This window comes from Rattus rattus, chromosome 8 (genome assembly GCF_011064425.1).
Source record: "Rattus rattus isolate New Zealand chromosome 8, Rrattus_CSIRO_v1, whole genome shotgun sequence".
Lineage (NCBI taxonomy): Eukaryota > Metazoa > Chordata > Mammalia > Rodentia > Muridae > Rattus > Rattus rattus.
In genome coordinates this window covers 31,150,760-31,178,651 of record NC_046161.1, presented here as the reverse complement: position 1 = coordinate 31,178,651, position 27,892 = coordinate 31,150,760, and the positions used below count along the sequence as shown (strand labels likewise).

General features: G+C 39.4%; 1 protein-coding gene across 1 annotated transcript; it reads left to right on the top strand.

Annotated features, from left to right (window-relative positions):
- The first annotated feature begins 24,263 nt into the window (after positions 1-24,263).
- On the top strand, positions 24,264-26,433 carry Pate4 (prostate and testis expressed 4). Its single transcript, XM_032910063.1, has 3 exons — positions 24,264-24,347; positions 25,869-25,988; positions 26,312-26,433. The coding sequence occupies exons 1-3, from the start codon at positions 24,281-24,283 to the stop codon at positions 26,431-26,433; spliced, it is 309 nt and encodes a 102-aa protein (XP_032765954.1). The 5' UTR covers positions 24,264-24,280.
- The last annotated feature ends 1,459 nt before the right edge of the window (positions 26,434-27,892 follow it).

Here is a 27,892-nt window from a genome sequence, read left to right as displayed (position 1 = left end):
AATGAACTCTGGTCCAGAAAGATTAGAAGGGAACTGATCCAAGATTAGAATTACTCAGTTAGTTTCCAAGTTTAACTGCGCCAGTCCTGCCAACCCCTCTGTGCTGTGCCAGAAGCATGATCCTGTGTACTTCTTGGCATCCCATCTACAGAAGTGCAGACACTCTACCCAGCTCTTCCCATAGCAAGGCCCTCAGAGAGGGCTTCAGAGTCAGATAAATGATCCTCATAACAAAGGAGACACAATGGCCAAACTGCAATTCAAATGTCCATGGCAATTCTCCACATTAGTCTGCTAGTGCCATGACAGAATATCATAAATGGTTGCTCAAACCACAGGAAATAAAATATAGTTGAGGAAGCTAGAGGTCCAAGATCAAAGTGCAGACATGGTTGACTTTTCTGATACTTCTTTTCTTGGTTTGTTGATGACTACCTTCTTCCCGTGTCTTTTCCTCTGTACACACAAGTCTCTATTTCTGTTCTCTACTATAGAGATATTAGTCATTGAGTTATATCCCATCCATATGTTTCCATCTAGTCATAATGACCTCTTTAGAGGCCCTACCACAAATACAGTAACTTATATATACTGAGAATAGAGCTTCAACATAAACCTCAGAGGACACAATAAAATATTTCAGTCCATAAGCAGGACTGTAGTGTAGCAAAGAACAGCATGACCCATCAAGTGGTACAAAAGTGGAAGGGATAAGATAACCCCTTTACTCTCAGACCTACTTGGAAAAGGTAATTCCAAGAAAATTCCCTGGAGTGAGATTTAAGAAGCAGAAACAGAAAACTAGAATCAGTATATGACTCCTTCCTGGATCAAGCCACTGAACAGTGGGAGGTGGCAAGCCCAAGGCAGAGGGAATCAGGTTCTCATCTAATCTTCCTGAACCAGAGCTTATTGATATTCTAGAAGAAAATGACTTGTGCCTAGGAGTTTGCATCTAAGAGAAAAGTCGTTCATCATAGAATATCCTTGGAGCAGGAAAGCCTGCAGATGGAGGAAGGAGGCAAGGAGAGGGTTTCAAACACATCTGTGGGGATCCTTGATAACCACAGTCCTCCAAGAGGGTCTTTCATTACTTGGATCAGCAGAGGTGCAGCTTCCAGTTTCTTTGCATAAATCACAGCTAAGCTAATGTGTTTGCTGAGCTATCTAAGGAAATTCAGCCCATTTTGAACTTTCTGTCTGTCTTCAATGTTCTAGAAGAAATAGGAGAGAGCCTCTGAAAGTTGGACTAGCACTATCTATGGTTTCAAAGCAACTAGTGCCAACTCCTAGCTGCTCTAAAATCAATATTGGCCTCATAGGTCATGGCAAAAATTGACATGTTCAATGTTTATCTACTTATTGGAAAGAAAAGCATCAACTGTATACATATTGAAAATGGATGTCAGTTACACAGGTGGAGGAAAACACAAGTTAGAGAATTTAGTGCATGTTACAAAAACCAATAGCTGATTACCTCAACAAAATATCAACACAGAAACTTGGACCTCTGGGTTTCTTTTAGCAGTGGGCGTCAGTACCTGCAGAGATTCAAAAGTGGCCAACAGGCTAAGAATATGACTGTTGAGTTCTTAGCTTCAAATAGAATGTCTTTACTATATAAGCCTCTAAGGCTCAGGACATATCACAGAAAGTGTATGGGGTAGGCGTGAGATCTGGGGGGATGAGAGGGGTACTGTGGAAGGTTAGCTTGTAGCATAGCATGACCACAGCACTCATGAACTCACAGCAGCTGTGATAACCAGTACAGGATCTGCACAAAACTAGGTCTATCAACAGTCTATCATGGATTCAGAGAGTACTCACAAGGTCCCACCCTTCACTGAGGAGCTACTAGTAGTTAATGTTAATTAGGAGGCAAGGATAAACTCTACTCCACCATGTAGCTATTGACAAATTGTCCATGCTCCTGTAAATAACCACTAATCAAGCTCATGACTCCTTCCTGGATCAAGCCACTGAACAGTGGGAGGTGGCAAGCCCAAGGCTCACTGGGCTCACTGGGTCACCAAACCAAACCCAAAAAGTCATGAAAGTAGAAAAATAATGGGAAAATATCAGCAGTCATGTGAAAGGGAAACAAGAGGATAGTGGGAGCAGGTATAATCAAAATACATTATATAAATATATAAAATTGTCAGAATGGAACACACTATCATGTATAATTATTATATGCTAATAAAAAGGAAAGACCCCCTGGTTAACTTCAGTTCAATTAGAAACCTCTGTACAAAGCCAGATGTTCACAACTGTAATCCCAACATTCAGGAAAATGAGGCAGTAAGATAGCCATGAATTCAAGGGTGGCCTGGGCTACAAAATGACTTTGAGGCTTGGGCTACAAAGTGTCCTTCAACAGAGAAATGGATACAGAAGATGTGGTACATTTACACAATGGAGTACTACTCAGCTATTAAAAACAATGACTTCATGAAATTCTCGGGCAAATGAATAGAACTAGAAGACATCATACTGAGTGAGGTAACCAGTCACAAGAGAACACACATGGTATGCATTCACTGATAAATGGATATTAGCCCAAAAGTTTGGAATACCCAAGATAAAATTCACAGATCATATAAAACTCAATAAGAAGGAAGAGCAAAATTTGGATGCTTCGGTCCTTCTTAGAAGGTGGAACAAAATTCTCATGGGAGGAAATATAGGACAAAGAGAGACTGAAGGAAAGGCCATTCAGAGACTGCCCTACCTGGGGATCCAGCCCATATGCAGCCATCAAACCCAGTCACTATTGCTAATGCCAAGAAGTGCTTGCTGACAAGAGCCTGATACAGCTGTCTCCAGAGACGCTCTGCCAAAGCCTGACAAATATAGAGGCAGATGCTCACAACCAACCACTGGACTGAGAATGGGATCCCAACGGAGGAGTTAGAGAAAGGACTGAAGTAACTGAAGGGGTTTGCAACCCCATAAGAAGAACAACAATATCAAACAACCAGACCTCCCCAAAGCTCTAAGGGATTAAACCACCAACCAAAGAGTACATATGGAGGGACCCATGGAGCGGGGACAAAGGGAAGAAATCTCTATACAGAGAGCAAGTACTTTGACTCTTTGGAAATTGTCTTTAAAAAGAAAAACTGCATTAGAACTGATATAAGGATTTTCTAAACCTCATGCTAGCACGCGTTCTGGCCACCATTCTCTACCTAGCATGCTGAGCAATGCAGCTGGAGCACTGCTTAAGATTCATAATTATTAGAAGCAAACTTGGTTCCTCAAGACATGAAAGCCAACATCCAACCTACATGCCAACTTCTCTGTCTCCATGAAAATTATGTTCCCACATTTCTTCCTTATTCTTTTTTTTTTAAACACACTTAGCCCCACAACTGTGTTTCTGGTACTGACAAGCAGTGAGGGAACAGATTCAATGTCTGGTACTTGCAGAGCATGGAGACAGTAGTTAAGTAACAAGGCATATGCTAGTTTTATAGTAACAGGGACTCCACATTCAGGGTGATGACACAGGACAGCTGGGTGAAAATGGAAAACTAAGGAGATGCTATGAAGAGACAGTATTTCGTCAATATAACAACAGTAAGGGCAAATGCTGATCCTGCCTTTAAATAGTTCTTACTTACTTCTGCTCAAATACCTGCCCCAAGAGGGACCCACCCAGATCCCTCAGGACACAGGAACCAAGGAACAGACAGACAGAAACAGGATCATTCTGGCTGCTCTCTGCACCCAGGAACTGACCCAGTACCACAGTTCTCCATACCCAAATTCTGCCTGCAGAGAGAAGGTCTCCCAGGTTTGCTTACACACAGGCTTACAGGAGTGACAGTCCACAGAGACAGCAAGACCAGCTAACACCAGAGAAAAACAGATGGTGAGAGGCAAGTGCAAGAACCTAAGCAACAGAAACCAAGGCCACTTGGCATCATCAGAACCCACTTCTCCCACCACAGCAAGTCCTGGATACCCAAACACACTGGAAAAGTAAGATTATGATTTAAAATCACCTTTCATGATGATGATAGAGGACTTTAAGAAGGACATAGATAACTCCCTTAAAGAAATACAGGAGAGGGGTTGGGGATTTAGCTCAGTGGTAGAGTGCTTGGTCCCCAGCTCCGAAAAAAAGAAAAGGAAAAAAAAAAGAAATACAGGAGAACACAGGTAAACAGGTAGAAACCTTTAAAGAGGGAACACATAAATCCCTTAAAGAAATACAGAAAAACACAACTAAACAGGTGAAGGTATTGAACAAAACCATCCAAAATCTAAAATTGGAAAAAGAAACAATAAAGAAATCACAAAGGGAGACAACCCTAGAGATAGAAAACCTAAGAAAGAGATCAAGAGTCATAGACATAAGCATCACCAACAGAATACAAGAAATATAAGAGAGAATCTCAGGGGCAGAAGATACCATAGAAAACATTAACACAACAGTCAAAGAAAATGAAAAAAGCTCCTAACCCAAAACATCCAGGAAACCTAGGATACAATGAGAAGACCAAACCTAAAGATAATGGTTATAGGAGAGAGTAAAGATTCTCAACTTAAAGGGCCAGTAAATATCTTCAACAAAATTCTAGAAGAAAACTTCCCTCACCTAAAGAAAGAGATGCCCATAAACACACAAGAAGCCTACAGAACTCCAAATAGATTGGACTAGAAAAGAAACTCCTCCCGTCACATAATAGTCAAAACACCAAATGCACAAAACAAAGAAAGAATATTAAAAGCCGTAAGGGAAAAGGGTCAAGTAACATATCAAGGCAGACCTATCAGAATTACACCAGACTTCTCACCAGAGACTATGAAAGCCAGAAGATCCTGGGCAGATGTCATACAGACCCAAAGAGAAGACAAATGCCAGCCTAGGTTACTGTATCCAGCAAAACCCTCAACTACCATAGATACTAAGATATTCTATGACCAAACCAAATTTGCACATTATCTTTTCACAAATCCAGCCCTACAAAGGAAATCGATAAACAACTCTAAAACAAGGAGGGAAACTACACCCTAGAAAAAGCAAAAAAGCAATTTTCTATCAACTAACCCAAAAGAAGCAAGTTTCTATCAACAACCATAATTCCACCTCTAACAACAAAAATAACAGGAAGCAACAATCACTATTTATTAATATCTCTAAACATCAATTGACCCAATTTCCCAATAAAAAGACATAGACTAACTGACTGGATACATAAACAGGACCCAGCATTTTGCTGCATACAGGAAATTCACTTCAGTGACAAAGACAGACACTACCTCAGAGTAAAAGGCTGGAAATTTTTCCAAGCAAATGACCTGAAGAAACAAGCTGGAGTAGTCATTCTAATATCAAATAAAATCAACTTTCAACCAAGAGTCTCCAAAAAAGATAAGGAAAGACACTTCATACTCATCAAAGGAAAAATCTACCAGGATGAACTCTCAATTCTGAACGTCTATGCTCCAATGCAAAGGCACCTACATTCTTAAAAGAAACCTTACTAAAGCTCAAAGCACACATTGCACCTCACACAATAATAGTAGGAGATTTTTAACACCCGTTCTCATCAATGGACAGATCACGGAAACAGAAACTAAACAGAGACATAGAGAAACTAACAGAAGTTATTAACCAAGTGCATTTAACAGTTATCTATAGCACATTTCACGCTAAAACAAAAGAATATACTTTCTTCTCAGCACCTCATGGTACCTTCTCCAAAATTGACCATATAATCAGTCACAAAACAGGCCTGAACAAATATAAGAAGATAGAAACAATCCCATGCATCCTATCAGATCACCATGGACTAAAGCTGGTCTTCAATAACAACAAAAACAACAGAAAGCCCACATATACATGGAAGTTGAACAATGCTCTACTCAATGACAACTTGGTCAAAGAAGAAATAAAGAAATTAATGACTTTTTAGAATTTAATGAAAATGAAGGCACAACATACACAAACTTATGGGACACAATGAAAGCAGTGCTAAGTGGCAAACTCACAGCTCTGAGTGCCTCCAAAAAGAAACCAGAGCGAGCATACACTAGCAGCTTGACAGCACACCTCAAAGCTCTAGAACAAAAATAAACAAATAAACCCAAGAGGAGTAGACAGCAGGAAATAATCAACTCAGAGCTGAAATCAACCAAGTAAAAACAAAAAGAATTATACAAAGAATCAACAAAACCAGGAGCTCGTTCTTTGAGAAAATCAACCCTTAGCCAGACTAATCAGAGGGTCACAGAGACAGTATCCAAAATACCAAAATCAGAAATGAAAAGGAAGACATAACAACAGAAACTGAGGAAATTCAAAAAATTATCAGATCCTACTAAAAAAGTCTATACTCAACAAAACTGGAAAATCTGGAGGAAATGGACAATTTTCTAAACAGTTACCAAGTACCAAAGTTAAATCAGGATCAGATAAACTATCTAAACAGTGGGAGGAGCACCCTCATAGAAGCAGCGTGTAGGGGGATGGTATAAGGGGGTTGCAGGGGGAAACCCGGAAAGAGGATAACATTTAAAATGTAAATAAATAAAATATCCAATTTAAAAAAAAGATTTAGCTTAGGTAGACCCTTAGAGGACTGTGGGAAGTTCCCTTAATATAAAGTTTGAAGGAATTTATGAGCTGAACCATGGGTAGAAGTAGGGCAGAAGCCAGGGCCTGGCTGGCAGAGACTTTGAGATATTTGGTCCCTCACAAACAGCACTGTCCCACCTGCACTAACTAGCACCCCTGCTTGTCCCACTCAAAGCTCTGGTCTAACTATTCAAGCTGGCACAGCTAGGGTTTGTGAGCTTCCACCCATAACAGGGATCCAGCACCACACAACCCAGGCATTTTCACCCCCCAAATACTTGTGCCCCCTCTTCTGGCCTGCACTGCAATCTTGCTCACATTTCAAGCATAATTTCATCCATCAGATTCCAAATAGCTTATAGGTTATAGGATCCAGTGTGCTCTGTAAAAGCAAATAAAGATAGACATGCTTTTAAAACTCAACAGGGAAGGAAACCTCTAAAGAAGGACTGAAAATCTGCTTGTATAACTTAAGTGAAGGATCCCTGAGGGGACATCACATGAGAGCAGAGGACACATAAAGGATGAAGATGGCTCTGTTTGCTCTTCTCACCGCTGTGGCAAAATGTCTGACAAACACAACTTACAAAGGAAGGGTCTGTTTGGGTTCCAGTTTGAGGACTCAGCCTATGGTGGTAGTAATGCATGGCAGCAAGGGCCTGAGGCTGCAGATCACCATACATTGATGGATAGAAATCTAAATGAACGTTACAAAACAGTCCTTTACATATGTGTACTGCCTACGTATGTGTGTGTTTTTAAGCCATTTACATGGTACCAAATTAATTCATAAGTAAGTGCCCAATCATAATTGCTAAAGGACACGCAAATTACTTTTAGTTCCACTATAACTGGATTTTAAGAGGACTTTTAAGAGGAAGAAGCCAGACTTCTTAAAGTTCACAACCTGTCTCACTAATTAGAGAAAACATGAAGAGAGACAAAGGAGAAAATATGTTCTAGTTTGCTTTCTGTTGCTGTGATCAACACCATGTCCAAAAGAAGCTTAGTGAAGGAAAGGGTTTGTTTGATTTACAGGTTACAAAGAGGCATCCAGGCAGGAGCGCAAGGCAAGAGCCTAAATAAGAAACTATGGAGGAATGCCGTTTACTGGCTCACTCTTGGACCCATGTTCAGCCATCTTTGTTATGCAACCCCAAACCAACGGGATGGTGCCACCCACAGTGGGCTGGACCCTTCTACTTCGATCAACAAGCAATAAGATGCCCCATAGACATTCCCCTAGGCAAATATGTCAGAGACAATTCTCCAGTTGGCATTTCCTCTTCCTAGGTGTGTCAATTTGACAACCTAGGTTAGCCGTCACAGAGTATCTAATCATTGTAGTCACATTAAGGAAACAGAGATGGCTAATTGTCCCAGATCTTAGTTTGGAGGTATTAACATATGCTTTGAAATTAATGATAATAACAACGACAAACTTTTTAAAAGTCAAAATGAGATAATTTCAATGAGAATGTACTCCATAGGCTCAGATGTTTGGTGATGTATAGGTCAGTTTAGGAGACATGGCCTAAACTACTGGAATAAGTGTGTCACAGGAATACACTTTGATGTTTCAAAGCCATGTGCCATTCCTAGTAGGAGCTCTCTGTTTCCTACTTGCAGTTTAGGGTGTAAGCTCTGAGCTTCCAGATGCAGTCACTATGCCTCTGCTCCACCATCACAGACTTTTAACCCCGCTAGTTCTGTAAGCCCAAATACACTCTTTCTTCTCTTAGTTGCCTTGAGCATGGTGTTTTATCACAGTGACAGGAAAGTAACTAATAACGAGATATGCATATTTAGACAGTCCTGGCCAAGTTGTTATCCCTATGAACTTTGTCTCTGTTCTGATCTTACAAAGTTGTCCTAAAAGGTTCCTAACTCTTGAGGGATAAAATGTTTCTTAGGAAATAATTGCTCCTGCTCCAAAATCTAGGCTTTTCCCCTAATAGATCATTGCCATCATCTCGTCTCTCCTGTTACAGAAATTCAAGGAGCAAGAATAAAGCTTTATTCTACTTCAGATGCTGCATGAGCCCAAATGAGAAGCAAATTGTTTAGCAAAAGCAGTTCTAAAGTGTTTGTTAAAGATCATAATGACTTGATCTTTAACAAACAGTTACCTTAAATTTGTTACAAAGATATAAAATTATTAATACAGTTGTTTCTGTTTTAGACATAGCTTCCTGGATTTTTTAAAAACATAATTATGTCATTAAAAAAACATGTTTTCTAATAATAAGACATATCCAATATAAAAACAAAGATATGATATAAAGGCTATAGACATGAGATATATTTTTGGCAAAGGGTTAGATAAAAAAAAGATAGGACTTTGCATGTTAAAGTCATATTGTTCCAAAATGGAAATGAGTAAGAACAAAGTTAAAAGATTAAAGTAGGTTGTAAAAAGATTATGAGAATTAAACTTAAAGAAAATAAATGTGGTTACAACTAAATTGATTATAATAAGAAAGATTATTATAACATTTGAAATGTAAATACATAAAATAGCCAATAAAAATAAAACAAAAACTAATTTTTTAAAAAGAAAGATTAAATTTTTAAGTCAAAATTCAATAAGCCAAGACAAATGTAATTCTCCACAAAAGCCAAGTTTTAAAAGTATTGCTCTATTCTCAGTAAATTTACAAAAACTAACTGGCTTGGAAAAAGACAAGCATTTGTTTTATTCTTTTACTCAATGAGACATTTAAGCCCTATGGTTAGGTTTTAAGTTCATTTGTTTTGTTTTGCCATTCCTTCCTTTGTTAGATAGACAAAGCCTTAACAGAAGAAGCCGTGTGATGATTACTAACATTGTATGTATGGGAAGACTAGGACAGAGTGGGGAAGATCAGGAGTCCTCCAAAATTAACTGTGTATGCCAAGCCAGGAAGACTAGAGGATGTCAGGGAGGATACCCCACCACTGCCAACATCAATCTAAACCTAGTTATACCATGAAAACAGTTCAGAACACCAAAGACAAATGAAAACCTGAAAGCGGTCAGAGGCAAAAGTCATGTTTACCTCTAAAAGATGAAGGATGAGGGCTGGAGAGATGGCTCAGTGGTTAAGAGCACTGACTGCTCTTCCAGAGGTCCCGAGTTCAATTCCCAGAAACTACATAGCTCACAACCATCTGAAATGGGGTCTGATGTCCTCTCCTGGTGTGTCTGAAGACAGCAACAGTGCACTCATATACATAAAAGAAGTAATTCTTTTTTTTTAAAGAAAAAAGGATAAAGGATGAGGATTACAGTGAAGTTCTCTTCAGAAAGCAAGAATCAAAGAGGGAGAGGAATGGCAACCTGGAATTCTGTCTTCTACTAAATGATCTTTCAAAAATGAAAGAGTTTTCTTTTTGCAAGTAGCTCTGCCTTGTAAGAAAAGTTAGGAAAGTTCTTCAGAAGGAAGGAAAACCATACAATACAGCCAGGAACTCAGAACCATGTAAAATAATGAAGGAGAAGGTGAAGAAAAAATAAGAACTCTCACTTGTCTTAGTTGACCTAGCATCAAACAATTTGTTCAAAATTGAACCAGGAACAATGTATACAACTACATGTACATGTCTGTCTATCAAATAAAATAGATAAATATGCAAATTATATGTGGCATGGATGGAAGCACTGATATGAGGGAACAGGAGAAACTGGGATCGTTTTCTAAGTACAGTGTACTCACACGACCTGCGAATTATGAGTTATTAGAAAGCAAGCTTGGATCTGTTCTAAATACGTAATATACACTTGAAAGGGCAAGCATTTTAAAAGCTTAAAAAGAGTCTGCAGCTTTAAGGAGAGCGGGCTGTGCACCTCAGCCTGGGCAACACAGTGGAGCTGACCCTGATGGTAAAGGTGAGCCCCGTTGTGAGAACGAGCAAGTTGGCCCAGTTCCTCACGGGCTGCAGCACTTGGGGGAAGGGACCCCTGTGCCTTGAGTGGGTACCACAGTGGAGCTGACTTATGAGCGTGGGTGGAGCGTGGGTGTGAGAGTAGGAGAGTGACCCTGCCAATGGCAGCTTTAGGTGACCTAGCTAGAGCAGTGACAGAGAGCTCACGCTGGTGATCCGGATAGGGCTTACGAGCTCAAGTACACCTAGACCCAGATTCAGGGCTCTGACTTGACCCATCCCAAAAATTTATATTCAATATCAATCATCTAAGCCTCTACCTTAGGAAACACTAAAAAAAAGATGCACAAATGTCAAAAAAAAGTGCAAAAACCACAGCCCACATCATATCTGTCAGGAAGATGTAACCCAAACTAATAACATGACATAATTTTAATATCTGTTCAGAACAATGACCATACCAGATGCTTACTAAGGAGATAGAGATACAGGAGTTCTCATTCACTGCCGATGGAAATGCAAAGAGTAAACCATTTTAGAACATAATTTAGCAATGTCTTATTGAACTAGCATACTTTTAATTCTTAATATATGACCCATAATCATGTTCCTTGGGAAATGTACTTCTAATTTAGACTTTCTACATATAAATGTTTACAATAGTTTCATTGGTAATTGCCAAAACTTGGAAACGACATGACCCTCAGAAGATGAGACACATAAACATCAGAAAATGGAATAGGGTGGCACCATCCTGTGTGCTTGGGTCCTGGACTACATAATGGGAACATGAGGGTTCATCCCCCTTGCTTCTTAACTGCAGATGACATGTGACCAACTGCCTCCTACTCCTGCCACCATGAATGTCTGGCTATAGCAGACTGAAGTTTGGAACTGTGAGGCCAAATAGCCTCTTCCTTCAAGTTGCTTTTGTTCGGGTATTCATCATAGCAATAGAAAAGAAACCAATGAGCTATCTCTAGCCACCAGGAAACTGAAAATGAAAATTATCTTAAGACTCTATCTCATCCCAGTTGGATTTTTTTTTATGTGTGTCATTGTTTGGTCCGAATTGACATCGTATACCATGCATGCCTGGTGCCCACAAAAGCTAGAAGATGGAATTGTATCCCTTAAAACTGAAGCTACAGACAGTTGTGAACAGCTATGGGTGCTGGGAATTGAACCCCAGTCCTCTGGAAGAGCAGGCAGTGTTTATACCTGCTAAACTATCACTCCAACCCCCCAACTGGATTGTTTATCACCAAAAGACAACAACAACAAACGCTGATAAGTATGAAGAGAAAAACAAACCCTGATATAGTGATTTTTTTTCCTGTGTTGTATAGCCTCCCACTTTGCTGATAGTGTCAGCTCTAAGAGTTTAGACTGTAATCTTTGAGGTTGATTAGATATAGAATTATGTCATCAACGAGTAAGAATACTTTGACTTCATTGTTCTATTTGCACCCCTTTTATTTCCTTCTCTTGTCTTATTGTTCTTAGCTAAGACTTTAGGCAGTGTGTTAGTCCTTATTTGTACTTTTCGAGAATTTTTCAGAGTTAAGTTGTCACTCCTAGTTGAACTGTTAGAGTCCCAGTAGTATTTTTCCATCTCCATCCCATTGGTGAAGAAAGTTAGTGTTTATATTAACCAATGTGTTGATCTCTTACAATTTGTGGCTCTCCTGCTTCCGGTTTGATAATTTGCACAAATGTGAAAGCAGTGTTAGATTCCCAGGTGGGTGGAGGTGCTACGAAAGATTATCCAGGCCCACACGTCACCAACTCTCACTTATTCAGTAAGCTTACAATGAAAGAGGGATTAATAAGGAGAGAAGTCAACAATCTGAGGACCATAGTGGAATAGAAGAATAAAGATGCTTATAATAAGGGAGTAAAGCAAAGCCATCTTTTTGAAAGTAGCCATGCTTCAAAGTCTTCGTGGGGAAACAAGTTTACCCAAGCACTGTGCTCTCAGAAGTTATGTCATATTCTTCCTGGGGGAAGTGCTCACTGTTCCCTATCATGATGTGTTCTTGGACTGATAGATCACAATATCACACACCAGATAGGATGTTACCAGGAACAGAACATTCCTATCTGATTTACCATGCACTCCCAGGAGAGTGCTCACCCTAATTTTACAGATACTGGAAAGTCACTCCCCAAAGTGCCTTACAGTATCTTTGTTTTAGTTATTGCAAAAAATCTCCCTTAAGTTGAACAAAGTCTCTGCCCTTAACATTTCTGCTCATTATAGACTGAAGGAATGGCTAACCAATAACAAGCACAACTCAAAATATGGGCAAACAGCAATCCCTGACATTATAAATGGTACTCTGTTATGCTGGCAGACAGGAGCCTAGCATAACTGTCCTCTGAGAGGCTCCACCCAGCAGAGAATGAAAAGAGATGCAGAGACTCACACCCAAACATTAGATGGAACTCAGGGGGTCTTATGAAAGAATTATAAGAAAGATTGAGGGACCCAAAGACGACAGGGACATCACAGGAAGACCAACAGAGTCACCTAATCTGGACCTTGGGGGCTCCCAGAAGCTGGATCCCCAACCAAAGAGTGAGCACAGACTGGATCTAGGCCCCTACACATTTGTAGCAGATGAGCAGCTTGGTCTTTATGCAGGTCCCCAAACAACTGGAGCAGGAGCTGTCCCTAAGCCTGTTGCTTGCCTGCCTGGCTGTGGACCCCATACCCCTAAATGGACAGCCTTTTTTGGCCTCAGTGGGAAAGGATGTACCTAGTACCTCAGTGACTTGATGTGTGGGGCGTGGGGAGGCTGACACCCAGAGAGAGGCTTCCGTTTCTCAAAACAGAAGAGGAAGTAGGGAGGGGCAAGGACTTTTATAAAGGGGTACTGGGTAGAGAGGAAGAGCTGATATTGGGATCTAAAGGGAATAAATAAATAAATTTAATTTTTAAAAATCTTAGCCCTGCGGTCCAGACTCCGGCCAGATCTGAAGGGACCCAGTCAAACAGCTCCCTGCACCCAAATCCCGTGGGAGGGAGAGCTAAACCTTCAGAGGGGCAGACACACCTGGGAAGCCAGAGGAGACTACACTCTGCCCACATTTCTGACTCTAGAGGAAAATGCCTAGCGCCATCTGGGCCCCCTGTGCACAGGGACCTGAGAAAAGGCAGGGTAAGCCCTTCTGGTAGCTGCTCTCAGACAGAGCTGAAACGCGGCCCCAAGGAGCACTTCAGGCCCAGGAACAGAGGTAAGACCAACTTTTCTGCTGCAAGTGACCTGCCTGGTGGACTCAGGACACACACCCACAGGAACAGCTGAAGACCAGTAGACAGGAAAGACTACACGCCTGAAAAGAGAATACTCTCTTCCCATAACTGGATAAAAGAAAACAGGAAAACAGGTCTACAGTATGCCTGACACACAGGCGAATAGGACCATCAAGCCACTGTCAGAAATAGCAGAACAAGAATAACACCAGAGACAGCCTGATGGCTAGAGGCAAGCGCAGGAATCCAAACGACAGAAATGAAGACTACATGGCATCATCAGAGCCCAATTATCCCACCAAGGCAAACACTGAATATCCAAACACACCAAAAAAGCAAGATCTAAATTTAAAACCACATTTGATCATGATGATGGAGGACTTCAAGAAAGACATTAAGAACTACCTTAGAGAAACGCAGGAAAACATAAATAAACAAGTAGAAGCCTATAGAGAGGAATCACAAAAATCCCTGAAATAATTCCAGGAAAACACAATCAAACAGTTGAAGGAATTAAAAATGGAAATAGAAGCAATGAAGAAAGAACACAGGGAAACAACCCTGGATATAGAAAACTAAAGGAAGAGACAAGGAGCCATAGATACAAGCATCACCAACAGAATACAAGAGATAGAAGACAGAATCTCAGGAGCAGAAGATTCCATAGAAATCATCGACACAACTGTTAAAGATAATGTAAAACGGAAAAAGCTATTGGTTCAAAACATACAGGAAATCCAAGACTCAATGAGAAGATCAAACCTAAGGATAATAGGTATAGAAGAGAGTGAAGACTCCCAGCTAAAACAACCAGTAAATATCTTCAACAAAATCATAGAAGAAAACTTTTCTAACCTAAAGAAAGAGATGACCATAAACATACAAGAAGCCTACAAAATTACAAATAGATTAGACCAGAAAAGAAACTCCACCCATCACATAATAGTCAAAACACCAAATACACAAAACAAAGAAAGACTATTAAAAGCAGTAAGGTAAAAAAAGGTCAAGTAACATATAAAGGCAGACCTATCAGAATCACACCAGACTTCTCGCCAGAGACTATGAAAGCCAGAAGATCCTGGACAGATGTCATACAGACCCTAAGAAAACACAAATGCCAGCCCAGGTTACTGTATCCTGCAAAACTCAAAATTAACATAGATGGAGAAACCAAGATATTCCATGAAAAAACCAAATTTACACAATATCTTTCTACAAATCCAGCACTACAAAGGATAATAAATGGTAAAGCCCAACATAAGGAGGCAAGCTACACCCTAGAAAAAGCAAGAAACTAATCGTCTTGGCAACAAAAGAAAGAGAAGAAAAGCACACAAACATAACCTCACATCCAAATATGAATATAACAAGAAGCAACAATCACTATTCCTTAGTATCTCTCAACATCAATGGACTCAACTCCCCAATAAAAAGACATAGATTAACAAACTGCATACACAATGAGTACCCTGCATTCTGCTGCCTAAAGGAAACACACCTCAGAGACAAAGACAGACACTACCTCAGAGTGAAAAGCTGGAAAACAACTTTCCAAGCAAATGGTCAGAAGAAGCAAGCTGGAGTAGCTATTCTAATATCAAATAAAATCAATTTTCAACTAAAAGTCATCAAAAAAGATAAGGAAGGACACTTCATATTCATCAAAGGAAAAATTCACCAAGACGAACTCTCAATCCTAAATATCTAAGCTCCAAATACAAGGGCACCTACATACATGAAAGAAACCTTATTAAAGCTCAAAACACACATTGCACCTCACACAATAACAGTAGGATATTTCAACACTTCACTCTCATCAATGGACAGATCATGGAAACAGAAATTAAACAGAGACATAGACAGACTAAGAGAAGTCATGAACCAAATGGACTTAACAGTTATTTATAGAACATTCTATCCTGAAGCAAAAGGATACACATTCTTCTCAGCACCTCATGGTACTTTCTCCAAAATTGACCATATAATTGGTCAAAAAACAGGCTTCAACAAATACAGAAAGATAGAAATAATCCCATGTGTCATATCACACCACCACGGGCTAAAGCTGGTCTTCAATAACAACAAGGGAAGAACGCCCACATATACATGGAAGTTGAACCATGCTCTACTCAATGATAACCTGGTCAAGGAAGAAATGAAGAAAGAAATTAAAGACTTCTTAGAATTTAATGAAAATGAAGGTACAACATACCCAAACTTATGGGACACAATGAAAGCTGTGCGAAGAGGAAAACTCATAGCTTTGAGTGCCTGCAGAAAGAAACAGGAGACACCATATGTCAGCAGCTTGACAGCACACCTAAAAGCTCTAGAACAAAAAGAAGCAAATACACCCAGGAGGAATAGAAGGCAGGAAATAATCAAACTCAGAGCTGAAATCAACCAAGTAGAAACAAAAAGGACCATAGAAAGAATCAACAGAACCAAAAGTTGGCTCTTTGAGAAAATCAATTACATAGATAAACCCTTAGCCAGACTAATGAGAGGACACAGAGAGTGTGTACAAATTAACAAAATTCAGAAATGAAAAGGGAGACATAACTACAGATTCAGAAGAAATTAAAAAAATCATCAGATGCTATTACAAAACTTGAAAACTATATTCAACAAAAGTTGAAAATCTGCAGGAAATGGACAATTTCCTAGACAGATACCAGGTACCGAAGTTAAATCAGGAACAGATAAACCAGTTAAACACCCCCTTAACTCCTAAAGAAATAGAAGCAGTCATTAAAGGTCTCCCAACAATAAAAGAGCCGAGGTCCAGATGTGTTTAGTGCAGAATTCTATCAGACCTTCATAGAAGACCTCATACCAATACTATCCAAACTACTCCACAAAATTGAAACAGATGGAGCACTACCGAATTCCTTCTATGAAGCCACAATTACTCTTATACCTAAACCACACAAAGACCCAACAAAGAAAGAGAACTTCAGACCAATTTCCCTTATGAATATCGATGCAAAAATACTCAATAAAATTCTGGCAAACCGAATCCAAGAGCACATCAAACCATCATCCACCATGATCAAGTAGGCTTCATTGCAGGCATGCAGGGATGGTTTAATATACGGAAAACCATCAACGTGATCCACTATATAAACAAACTGAAAGAACAAAACCACATGATCATTTCATTAGATGCTGAGAAAGCATTTGACAAAATTCAACACCCCTTCATGATAAAAGTCCCGGAAAGAATAAGGAATTCAAGGCCCATATCTAAACATAGTAAAAGCCATGTACAGCAAACCAGTCGCTAACATTAAATTAAATGGAAAGAAACTTGAAGCAATCCCACTAAAATCAGAGACTAAACAAGGCTGCCCACTCTCTCCCTACTTATTCAATATAGTTCTTGAAGTTCTAGCCAGAGTAATCAGACAACAAAAGGAGATCAAGGGGATACAGATCGGAAAAGAAGAAGTCAAAATATCACTATTTGCAGATGATATGATAGTATATTTAAGTGATCCCAAAAGTTCCACCAGAGAACTACTAAAGCTGATAGACAACTTCAGCAAAGTGGCTGGGTATAAAATTAACTCAAATAAATCAGTAGCCTTCCTCTACACAAAAGAGAAACAAGCCGAGAAAGAAATTAGGGAAACAACACCCTTCATAATAGTCTCAAATAATATAAAATACCTCGGTGTGACTTTAACCAAGCAAGTGAAAGATCTGTATGATAAGAACTTCAAGACACTGAAGAAAGAAATTGAAGAAGACCTCAGAAGATGGAAAGATCTCCCATGCTCATGGATTGGCAGGATTAATATAGTAAAAATGGCCATTTTACCAAAAGCGATCTACAGATTCAATGCAATCCCCAACAAAATACCAATCCAATTCTTCAGAGAGTTAGACAGAACAATTTGCAAATTCATCTGGAATAACAAAAAACCCAAGATAGCTAAAACTATCCTCAACAATAAAAGGACTTCAGGGGGAATCACTATCCCTGAACTCAAGCAGTATTACAGAGCAATAGTGATAAAAACTGCATGGTATTGGTAAAGAGACAGACAGATAGACCAATGGAATAGAATTGAAGACACAGAAATGAACCCACACACCTATGTTCACTTGATTTTTGACAAAGGAGCCAAAACCATCCAATGGAAAAAGGAAAGCATTTTCAGCAAATGGTGCTGGTTCAACTGGAGGTCAGCATGTAGAAGAATGCAGATCAATCCATGTTTATTACCCTGTACGAAGCTTAAGTCCAAGTGGATCATACCAGATACACTCAAACTAATAGAAGAAAAACTAGGGAAGCATCTGGAACACATGGGCACTGGAAAAAATTTCCTGAACAAAACACCAATGGCTTATGCTCTAAGATCAAGAATCGACAAATGGGATCTCATAAAACTGCAAAGCTTCTGTAAGGCAAAGGACACTGTGGTTAGGACAAAACGGCAACCAACAGATTGGGAAAAGATCTTTACCAATCCTACAACAGATAGAGGCCTTATATCCAAAATATACAAAGAACTCAAGAGGTTAGACCACAGGAGACAAATAACCCTATTAAAAATGGGGTTCAGCCCCAGTGAACTAGACTGTTGGGGGGAGGGTGGGAGGGAACACCCCCATAAGGAAGGGAGGGGGAAGGGATGTTTGCCCGAAACCGGAAAGGGAATAACACTAAAATGTATATAAGAAATACTCAAGTTAATAAAAAAAAATGGGGTTCAGAGCTAAACAAAGAATTCACAGCTGAGGAATGCCGAATGGCTGAGAAACACCTAAAGAAATGTTCAACATCTTTAGTCATCAGGGAAATGCAAATCAAAACAACCCTGAGATTTCACCTCACACCAGTGAGAATGGCTAAGATCAAAAACTCAGGTGACAGCAAATGCTGGCCAGGATGTGGAGAAAGAGGAACACTCCTCCATTGTTGGTGGGATTGCAGACTGGTACAATCATTCTGGAAATCTGTCTGGAGGTTCCTCAGAAAATTGGACATTGAACTGCCTGAGGATCCAGCTATACCTCTCCTGGGCATATACCCAAAAGATGCCCCAACATATAAAAAAGACACGTGCTCCACTATGTTCATCGCAGCCTTATTTATAATAGCCAGAAGCTGGAAAGAACCCAAATGCCCTTCAACAGAGGAATGGATACAGAAAATGTGGTACATCTACACAATGGAATATTACTCAGCTATCAAAAACAATGACTTTATGAAATTCATAGGCAAATGGAGGGAACTGGAAAATATCATCCTGAGTGAGGTAACCCAATCACAGAAAAACACACATGGTATGCACTCATTGATAAGTGACTCTTAGCCCAAATGCTTGAATTGTCCTACATGCACAGAACACATGAAACTCAAGACAGTTGATCAAAATGCAAATGCTTCACTCCTTCTTTAAAAGGGGAACAAGAATACCCTTGGGAGGGAATAGGGAGGCAAAGTTTAAAACAAAGGCAGAAGGAACACCCATTCAGAGCCTGCCCCCCATGTGGCCCATACATATACAGCCACCAAACTAGATAAGATGGATGAAGCAAAGAAGTGCAGGCTGACAGGAACCGGATGTACATCTCTCCTGAGAGACACAGCCAGAATACAGCTAATACATAGGCGAATGCCAGCAGCAAACCACTGAACTGAGAATGGGACCCCGGTTGAAAGAATCTTAGAAAGGACTGGAAGAGCTTGAAGGGGCTTAAGGCCCCATATGAACAACAATGCCAAGCAACCAGAGCTTCCAGTGACTAAGCCACTACCCAAAGACTATACATGGACTGTCCCTGGGCTCCAACCTCATAGGTAGCAATGAATAGCCTAGTAAGAACACCAGTGGAAGGGGAAGCCCTTGGTCCTGCTAAGACTGAACCCCCAGTGAATGTGATTGTTGGGGGGAGGGCGGTAATGGGGAGAGGATGGGGAGGGGAACACCCATCTAGAAGGGGAGGGGGAGGGGCTAGGTGGATGTTGGCCCGGAAACCGGGAAAGGGAATAACAATCGAAATGTAAATAAGAAATACTCAAGTTAATAAAGAAAAAAAGAAAAAAAATGTAAATAAGAAACACCCAATTTAATAAAGGTGAAAAAATATTACTAACTTAAGCATTCATATATCAAACTCTGCTATACCTAATTAAATGAAAAATGTGCTGTTTTTTTAAAGACACAGATTATTATCACTCATTAATAGTAGGTCATTTCTGTATTGACTTGTGCTGCCAAGGAGACTTTACTTGTAGTTCTAGAAATGCTTAACTGAAGCTGGGGAGTTGCTTCAAAGTGTCACTACAATTACCAAATGACAATCCGGTATCAGCTAGTGGCTATGTCAGCCCCAGGGCAAGTGACCATAATTGCTTCAGTGATTGCTTGATGTGAACTTAAGATAAAACTTAGCCAAGCAGGGTTAGGGAACACACGATCATTTTAATTATAGGAATGTTCATTTTCCCTGAGAGCTATTCACAGAGGAAGTTCAACAACTCTACTTCAGTTTGAAGATGTGAGTTTGCCCATTTGGGTGGTTTCTCGGGTCTCCATGCACGCTTGGTGTATCGTGAAAACTATCTCATTTGTTGCAGTCACCTACTTACCCACTTCTCAATGTTATTTACTGTTCTACAAACAAGCACTTCAAACAAGCAAACCACCAAAAAGATATCTGCTAAATTGTATGTGCTGCATGAGTCACCGGTGGATGGATTTGTTTCTTTAATCTTTAATTTTATTCATATTTTAATGAAAATATCCAGTAATCTATGTCAGCCATTGTAATTACTAAACAGAATTGAAATAAATTGAATGATCCAAAAAAAATAGTAGGTAATTCCAATATTCCATTTCTCCAATAGATCATCTGAACAAAAAATTATCAAAGAAGGTCATACATCAGGATGTACTTCATAGATATTAGGGGCTGTGCCACAGAAGCACTATTGAATATACGTTCTACACAGCAGAACACAGAAGCGTCTCTAAAATAGACTATATCCTGGAACACACACAAAAATAAATTTGTACAAATTAAAAAATAATATACAAATGATTTCATGTCTCCTATCTGACCACTGTGCAATAAGACTTGAAATTGAGAGCAAACATATCGCTAGTAACTACTCAGATTCTAGGAGATTAAACCACTCATTATTGAATGATAAATGGGTCAAAGAAAAAGTGAAAATTCTCCTGAATGTAAATGAAAACATAAACACAATAGGGCAAACCTCTGAGGCACATGGAAAGCAATCCTGTGGGGGAAATTTAAAGCTCTAAGTGTCTACATTAGAAAATCAGAAGGAAAAAGAGAAATGACTTAAAGACAATTTGGGAAAACAAGAACAGATCAAACCTAAACCTAGTTCACAGCAAGAAATAAAAAATAAAGCATTAATAAGTGAAATAAAAACAAAGGTAACAATATAAAGAATCAATGAGCTTAAAATCTGGTTCTTTGAGAAGATAAACAATATTGATAGACCCTTAGCCCAGCTAACCAAAAGAAAGAGAGAAGCCAAGTTAACAGAATCAAAAGTGTAACAGAATCATTCCAACACATACGAAAGCAGTTCAGAATATTATAAGCAGATATTTTAGAAATCTATGCCACGTTAAGCTGGAAACTCAAAAGGAATGGATGAATCTGTAGTTTCTGCCAAACCAGCAAAATTAAATCAAAAGGAAATCAACAACCAAGACAGACCCAGGAGAAAACCCAAACAGTAACAAAGGGCATTCTACCAGACTTTCAAAGAACTAAAGCCAATCCTCCATAACAATTCGAAACATATAGAAATGGAAGGAGCACTCCCAAAAGTCCTTCTACAAAGCCAGGATCACTCTTCTTCAAAAACCAGGTAACTGCAACAACAACAAAAGAGTACTACAGGCCATAGTCCTGATAAACACGGGTTTTTAAAATCCTCAATGGAATACTTGAAAACAAAATACAGATCTATGTAAAAAGATTATCCACTATGACTAAGTTGACTTTACCTGTGAAATTCAGGGAGGGTTCAACATATACAAATGGGTAAATATAATAGACCACATAAGTGAACTTAAAGAAAAACATCATATGATCATCTCAATAGATACAGAAAAGGCCTTTAACAAAATACAACACCAACATTTTCATGATTAAAGTCCTAGAGAATGTAGGGGTAGCAGGAATATACTTTTAATAAAAGCTACCCACAGATGACATTATCCTAAATGGAGAAGAGCTTAAAGCATCACACTGATTATTAGGAACAGCAGAGAGGTATCTACTATTTCCACTCCTTTTTAATATTGTGCCCACAACACTAGGTGGGGCAATAAGGCAAGAGAAGAAAATTGTAAGGCTGTGAACAAGGAAAGAAATCAAACTATCTCTCTTTGCAGATGATATGTATACATTAACAATCCCCAAAAGTCTGCCGGAAAACTTCAGATGGTGTTTTTGTTTCCTTCTGTTGCCATGACAAAGCACTTTCACGATTACTAAAAGCAACTCAGGAGGGAAAAAAAAGAGTTTATTTCACTTACACTTTCAAGTCACTATCCATCGTCATTGAAGAAAGTCAGGACCAGAACTCAAAGCAAGAATCTGGAGAAAAGTTTGTGAAGTAACACTGCTTTCTAGTTCACTCACAGGTTCATACTTATCAAACCCAGAATCACCAGCATGCTTCTGCATATGCTCAAAAGGGCTTTTAATATCCAATTCTGTTAAGGATCATCAGATGAAAGATTATCATGTTTCAGGTGGTTGGGTCCCTAAATACAATCACAAATAACCTTATAAAAGAGACATAGAGAACTGAGGACACAATTCAAAGGTAGGGCACTTGCCTAGCATATGCAAAGCCCTATATTTGATTACCAACATTGGGCAGGGGACTATAGAATGTGATATAATGATGAATGAAGATTTTGAAGCTATATGCTTTGAAGATGGAGAAATGGGACACAAAGCTAAGGGATGTTGGAAGCCATTGTAAGCTGAACAAAAAAGTCAAGAAAATATGCTTTCTTCTCCTTCTGGTCTCCAGAAGGAACCAGCCCGTTACTGACATCCTCCTTGTAGCCCAGTAAAATGTCTGTCCTCTAAAACTTTAAGGGAGTAATTCAGGGCACCAAAGCTATTATTTAGTTTATTTTTGCCATGGCAATATGAAACAAATACAACATATATATATGTTGTGTATATATATATATATATATATAGTGTATGTATATATATGTGTGTGTAATATATATATATATGAATTTCTTGTTCACTATAATGCAGTTCCAGGAAGTTAATTAAAAATTAATATTTTTCTCAAGAGTTGAGAAACACAGCAAAACCCCACTAATACAAATAAATGTATGATTTATAAATGTCTCTAATGTAACTTCATGGCACACAACCATGGTTTCAAAACCCTCACAACTTGCTAGCACCAGTGTGACTCTGGGAACATTGCTGAACCTTTCTGAGCTTATTCTTTCCTTTGAAGAAATGATAAATATTATGCACACTTCCCAGAGGGCTTTTTTAGCATCTGATATGTGAAAAGTGGTGGAGAAGGAAAGGGAGAGCCCTATCAAGGTCTTAGAATATGACAGTCGCCGAATCTACAGAGGACATGGTCAGCAACAAGGGAAAGATGAGGAGACCTGGTACCAACTAAAATGGGGGAGAGAGAGTGCACCCCACCAGAGATGGCAGTATAATGAAGGAAGTAAATCTCCCTGAGAAATCGGGGTGGCCACAAGGGTAACAAGCATGAAATTTTCTTCTAGAAGTTTGTTCTAGATTGGAGCTGAATGGCTCAGGGAGAGGTTGGGAACAGCCTATTTCAATTCCCTAGAGTAAACAGCCGGATGCTATGTGAGACAAGGCTGAGTGTGGTAGGAACATGGTCCTAACTTCAATCCCAGAAAGGACAGGAAATACCCAGAAACTGCTCAGATCCCAAGAAGCTCCTCACTGGAAATGTCTCTGAAAAAGCACCCTCATTTCTTCCTTTACCCTTTGAACTCCTCAACTCTAAGATTTTCTGGGAACTCCAGATATCCCATACTTCTAGCATGATAAGGGGTAAAACTTCCTAAGGAGGAGGTGGAAGTCAGGAGCCTGGGGAGTTGCATGTAGAGGATTAAGCTTAGGGTTCCTCCTTTCCTATGACTCAGACTGGAGATTTTCCCAGCATTGGAATGAGCTGTGCAGGAAACCTTTGTGTTACCTGTTCCTTCTCTGGAAGCCTTTCAGTGCAGAGTCACATTTCCCATTTCTGAATCCTAGGGTGAGCAGACATTTCCCACTTAGTATAGAGAAAGAGGTTCCTGAAGGACCAGAAAACTTGCACACAAGGAAGAAGCGATAAGGGCATGGAAGCTATCTGACGCAGTTGTAGCTAGATAGCTGGACAGTCTGTACTTCCCACATTATCATGCATCTGGTTTGTTGAAAAAGAAAAGGGCACTTCCTCCTTAGGCCTATATTGGAGATTCCTTCCTGTTCTCCTGCTTTATAAAGAGGGCAAGTGCCCACCCTTTACCTCAAGCCACCTTCTAACATCCAACATGAATTCCATGACAAAAATCAGCATACTGCTCATCGTGGCTTTATCTTTTCTCTGCTTCACAGAGGGTAAGTGTCTACAAAGGGGGGTGAAGAGAGGCCTTAGGGCTGCTCTAAACCATGGTCCTCCAGTCTCACTCGGGCATTGCAGCTCAAATCCAAAGACTGATGAGGTTCTGGGCACTAGAGGGATCACATGCAATAATCTAATCAAAAAGAAAACAGTAACTGCAGAGAAATAGGACAGCAATTTTTAGACCTTCGGCTTCCTAAGTTTTTATTTATAGGTTTCCATTTAATTTCCTTTTTTCTTGAAACACTGTTATGCTGCATTCTACACGACACTCCCCTCCCCTTCTTTTCTCTGGTCACTTCTTCTCCATGTATTTTGCAGGGATCTTTATTTACCTGATTACACTCAGGCAGGCTCTTCAAAGCTTAATACTACTCACAGATTCCCTGTCATTTCCAAGGCTCCAATTATAACTTGTTGCTGAAAATACCCAGCTTCACTCCCCAGGGAGATCTCTCTTCTTTGCCTCTGTCTTATACCAGTGAATGCACACCTCCCTTGAAAGTCAGCCTTGACATATAACTCTCCCTCATACTAAATGAAAATTAATGGCTAATTCCTACCCTTTCTACTTGTTAAATGGACTTGAAGTACAATGTCATTTCTATTTTGACCACTTTGATACTAGGAATATTAAGCCATAAAGCATTATTGAAAATGTAGGGTTCTTCACCTATTAGAAAAAGATGTTTCTAACTATACCTCAAAAAGCTGGAGTTCTAAAAAAAAAAAAAAAAAGCACACAATTTGAAAGAGACCAAAGGGGGCCATATAGGAGGTTTGAAGGGGAGAAAGGGAACACAGAAATGATGTAATTGTGTTATAATCTCAAAAAATAAAAATATAAGAAAAAATTTTAATTCTTCATAGCAAAAAGCAAAAAAGTCAATTCATGTCATGAACAACTGGCTAATGTTCCTACTCTATAATGACTTCCAGTAAAATTTAAATACACTAATAATCTAACAGAAAAATAAGCTAAAGAAACCAAAATTTCACCATAGAGTAAATAGAAGTAGGTATTAAATATACAAAAATGTGTTCAATCTAATTCTTTATATAGCAAGAGAAATACATATTAAGATAGTCAACATTCAGAAACTGAATAACACGATAGAGTGATCTGGTTATAGAGAGATAAGAATTGTCTTACATGGGGTTGGGGATTTAGCTCAGCGGTAGAGCGCCTGCCTAGCGAGCGCAAGGCCCTGGGTTCGGTCCCCAGCTCCAAAAAAAAGAAAAAAAAAAAAAGAATTGTCTTATACATATTATATATATATATATCTGTTTTTATTTCATCTTCAAATATAAGTAGGTACTAACTAGGTAGTATGAATAGCGTCATTATTATTTTCACCCATCCTCTAGCTTAATTCACAGAGCTAGGTTGAATACCAGATGATGAAGTAAGCAGACAGCACAGTCTATGCGTAACACTGAGCCTCTCTTTGACATTGTAATCAACTGTCCCATAGCCCCACAGTTCATCCTAAAAATCATACTCTTTCCTTATCCAGCAAATACAAATCTCATCTGTAATACCTGTAATCGCTCAGAAAATTCAGAATGTAAATACGGAACTGGCCAATGCACTGCACCGGAAGGTGGATCATGTTCAACCATATCAGTCTATCACGGTAAGTGGGGCCGATACAGACTCCGAAAATGCCTTCAAACGACTATTCCTCCTGCTAGTGCCTGGCTTAAAGAACGTAACATTGTCTACCCCTGCTAAGTGGTAAGACAGTGAATAAATTTGAGAAGGGAGGGAAAGAGTACTTTCAAATTTACCAGTAAGAGGCTTGGCATCCAGAGTCAGAGTCAATATGGGAGTGTGGCCTCCCGAGAAGACGAGGAAGGGATTTAGTGTGCGAAGGGCTTTTCCTCTTGGTGGTGACTTTAGAAAGTTGTGTTGTGATAAAATTCCTCCGACATGTATAACAGGCTTCTCTATTTTTAGGACAACGGCATGTACTCTCAAAGCAAATGTGCTTGGGTCATTGCGAGGAAAAACCGCATTACGATGGAGACTACATGATTTACGTAATGTGCTGTTCCAAAAACTTGTGTAATAGTTTCTAGATGGAGAAGAATCTCTTGAAGATCATCTTCGGTTCAAGATCCAAACTTAACAAATGAACCGAGATGAGGAACTTGCTTCCTACTCTGTTTCCACACCGACCTGAGATCACTGAGACAGCAGCAACAAAGGCTGTGTCCTCATTTCTAACGACCACACCATTGGACCACTGCAAAAGAAAAAACAATCCCACGCTTACCATGTTATTTTACTCTTCCAATTTTCAACGGCTAAGCCCTGTAATAGTGTCCCAAGAACTTTTATTTTAATCTCTAGAATCTATGAATGCTGCTGTAAGTGGCAAAAGAGACATTGGAGAAGGGAATAAGAATCTCTAGATGAAAGGTTGTTTTTGGATTGTCAGGAAGGGTCTTAGTCCTAAGTACAAATGTCCTTATAAAATGTGGGGGGATGGGGTTGTGTGAATTAACTATAGAAGAGGAAATGATTGTGTAATGGTGATTCAGTAATTGGAGTGATATCCCTTGAAGGGGAATCAAACAGCCAGGAGCCAAGAGAAATAAAAGGCCACTAGAAGCTGAGAAAGGCAATGAAATTAATTTTTCTCAATGCCTCCAGAAATCCACCACGCTGCAACTTGATTTTTATCCTCACCAGATTTATTTTTTACTTCAGAGTTCTACAAATTGAATAAATGCGTGTTGTTTTAAGCAATTATGTCTGTAGTCATTTGTCCTACCAGTGATGGGAAATTCCAATATGTGTATAGGAAATGAAAGTGTTGGTAATCCTAACCCCCAACGGGGGTAGGGGAGGAGGGTAAACTTAGGGCGTCCTGCAAAATGAAAGCAATGTGTAGTAAGTGCTGTGAGTGAATGAAAGGTTAGTGGGTGAAAGTTCCACCTGGGTGCTGCAGGCAACCCTGCAGATATGACTTTGAAGCTAGTAGTCCCTATGGCTTTCTTTTTTTATATAGATTTTATTGAAATCATATTATTTATTTACATTCCAGTCATTGACAAACACACCCTGTTCCCCTCCCACAGTTCCCCATCCTATTACTCCTCCCCCTTGCCTCAAAGAGAGTGTTCCCACACACTTACCAGGCCTCCCCCTTCCCTAGGACCTAAAGGCTCTCTCGGATTAAGCACATCTTCTCCCACTGAGGCCAGCCTGACCCTACCACTTTCTAAAGCAATCAAGTATGTATTCTAAGAAGTGAATCCACAGTTCATATACTGACTGCACCTTTCTAGCTCTCCTGAGTGTTAGTTTCTATGCATAGTTTTGGTTTGATTTTGCAATGGTTGTGTTTGCATATTCAAGTCCCTAGTTTATTATGGGAAGTCACTCACAATATGCTATTAAATAAAAATATCCATTATTATTTTTCTCCATAGAGTAAACTTATCTGATATGTTTTGCTATAAAAGAATGTATCACTTTATTTGAGATATTTTATAATATATTGAAAAAGAAAAATGCACTGCTATCTACTAA

What these genes read in the sequence shown, in the direction of transcription:
- Pate4 (XM_032910063.1), top strand. Translation starts at nt 24,281, where the DNA reads ATGAATTCCATGACAAAAATCAGCATACTGCTCATCGTGGCTTTATCT. An exon ending in TTTTCTCTGCTTCACAGAGG is followed by an intron (nt 24,348 to 25,868) that starts GTAAGTGTCTAC and finishes TTCCTTATCCAG; the next exon opens with CAAATACAAATCTCATCTGT. An exon ending in AACCATATCAGTCTATCACG is followed by an intron (nt 25,989 to 26,311) that starts GTAAGTGGGGCC and finishes CTCTATTTTTAG; the next exon opens with GACAACGGCATGTACTCTCA.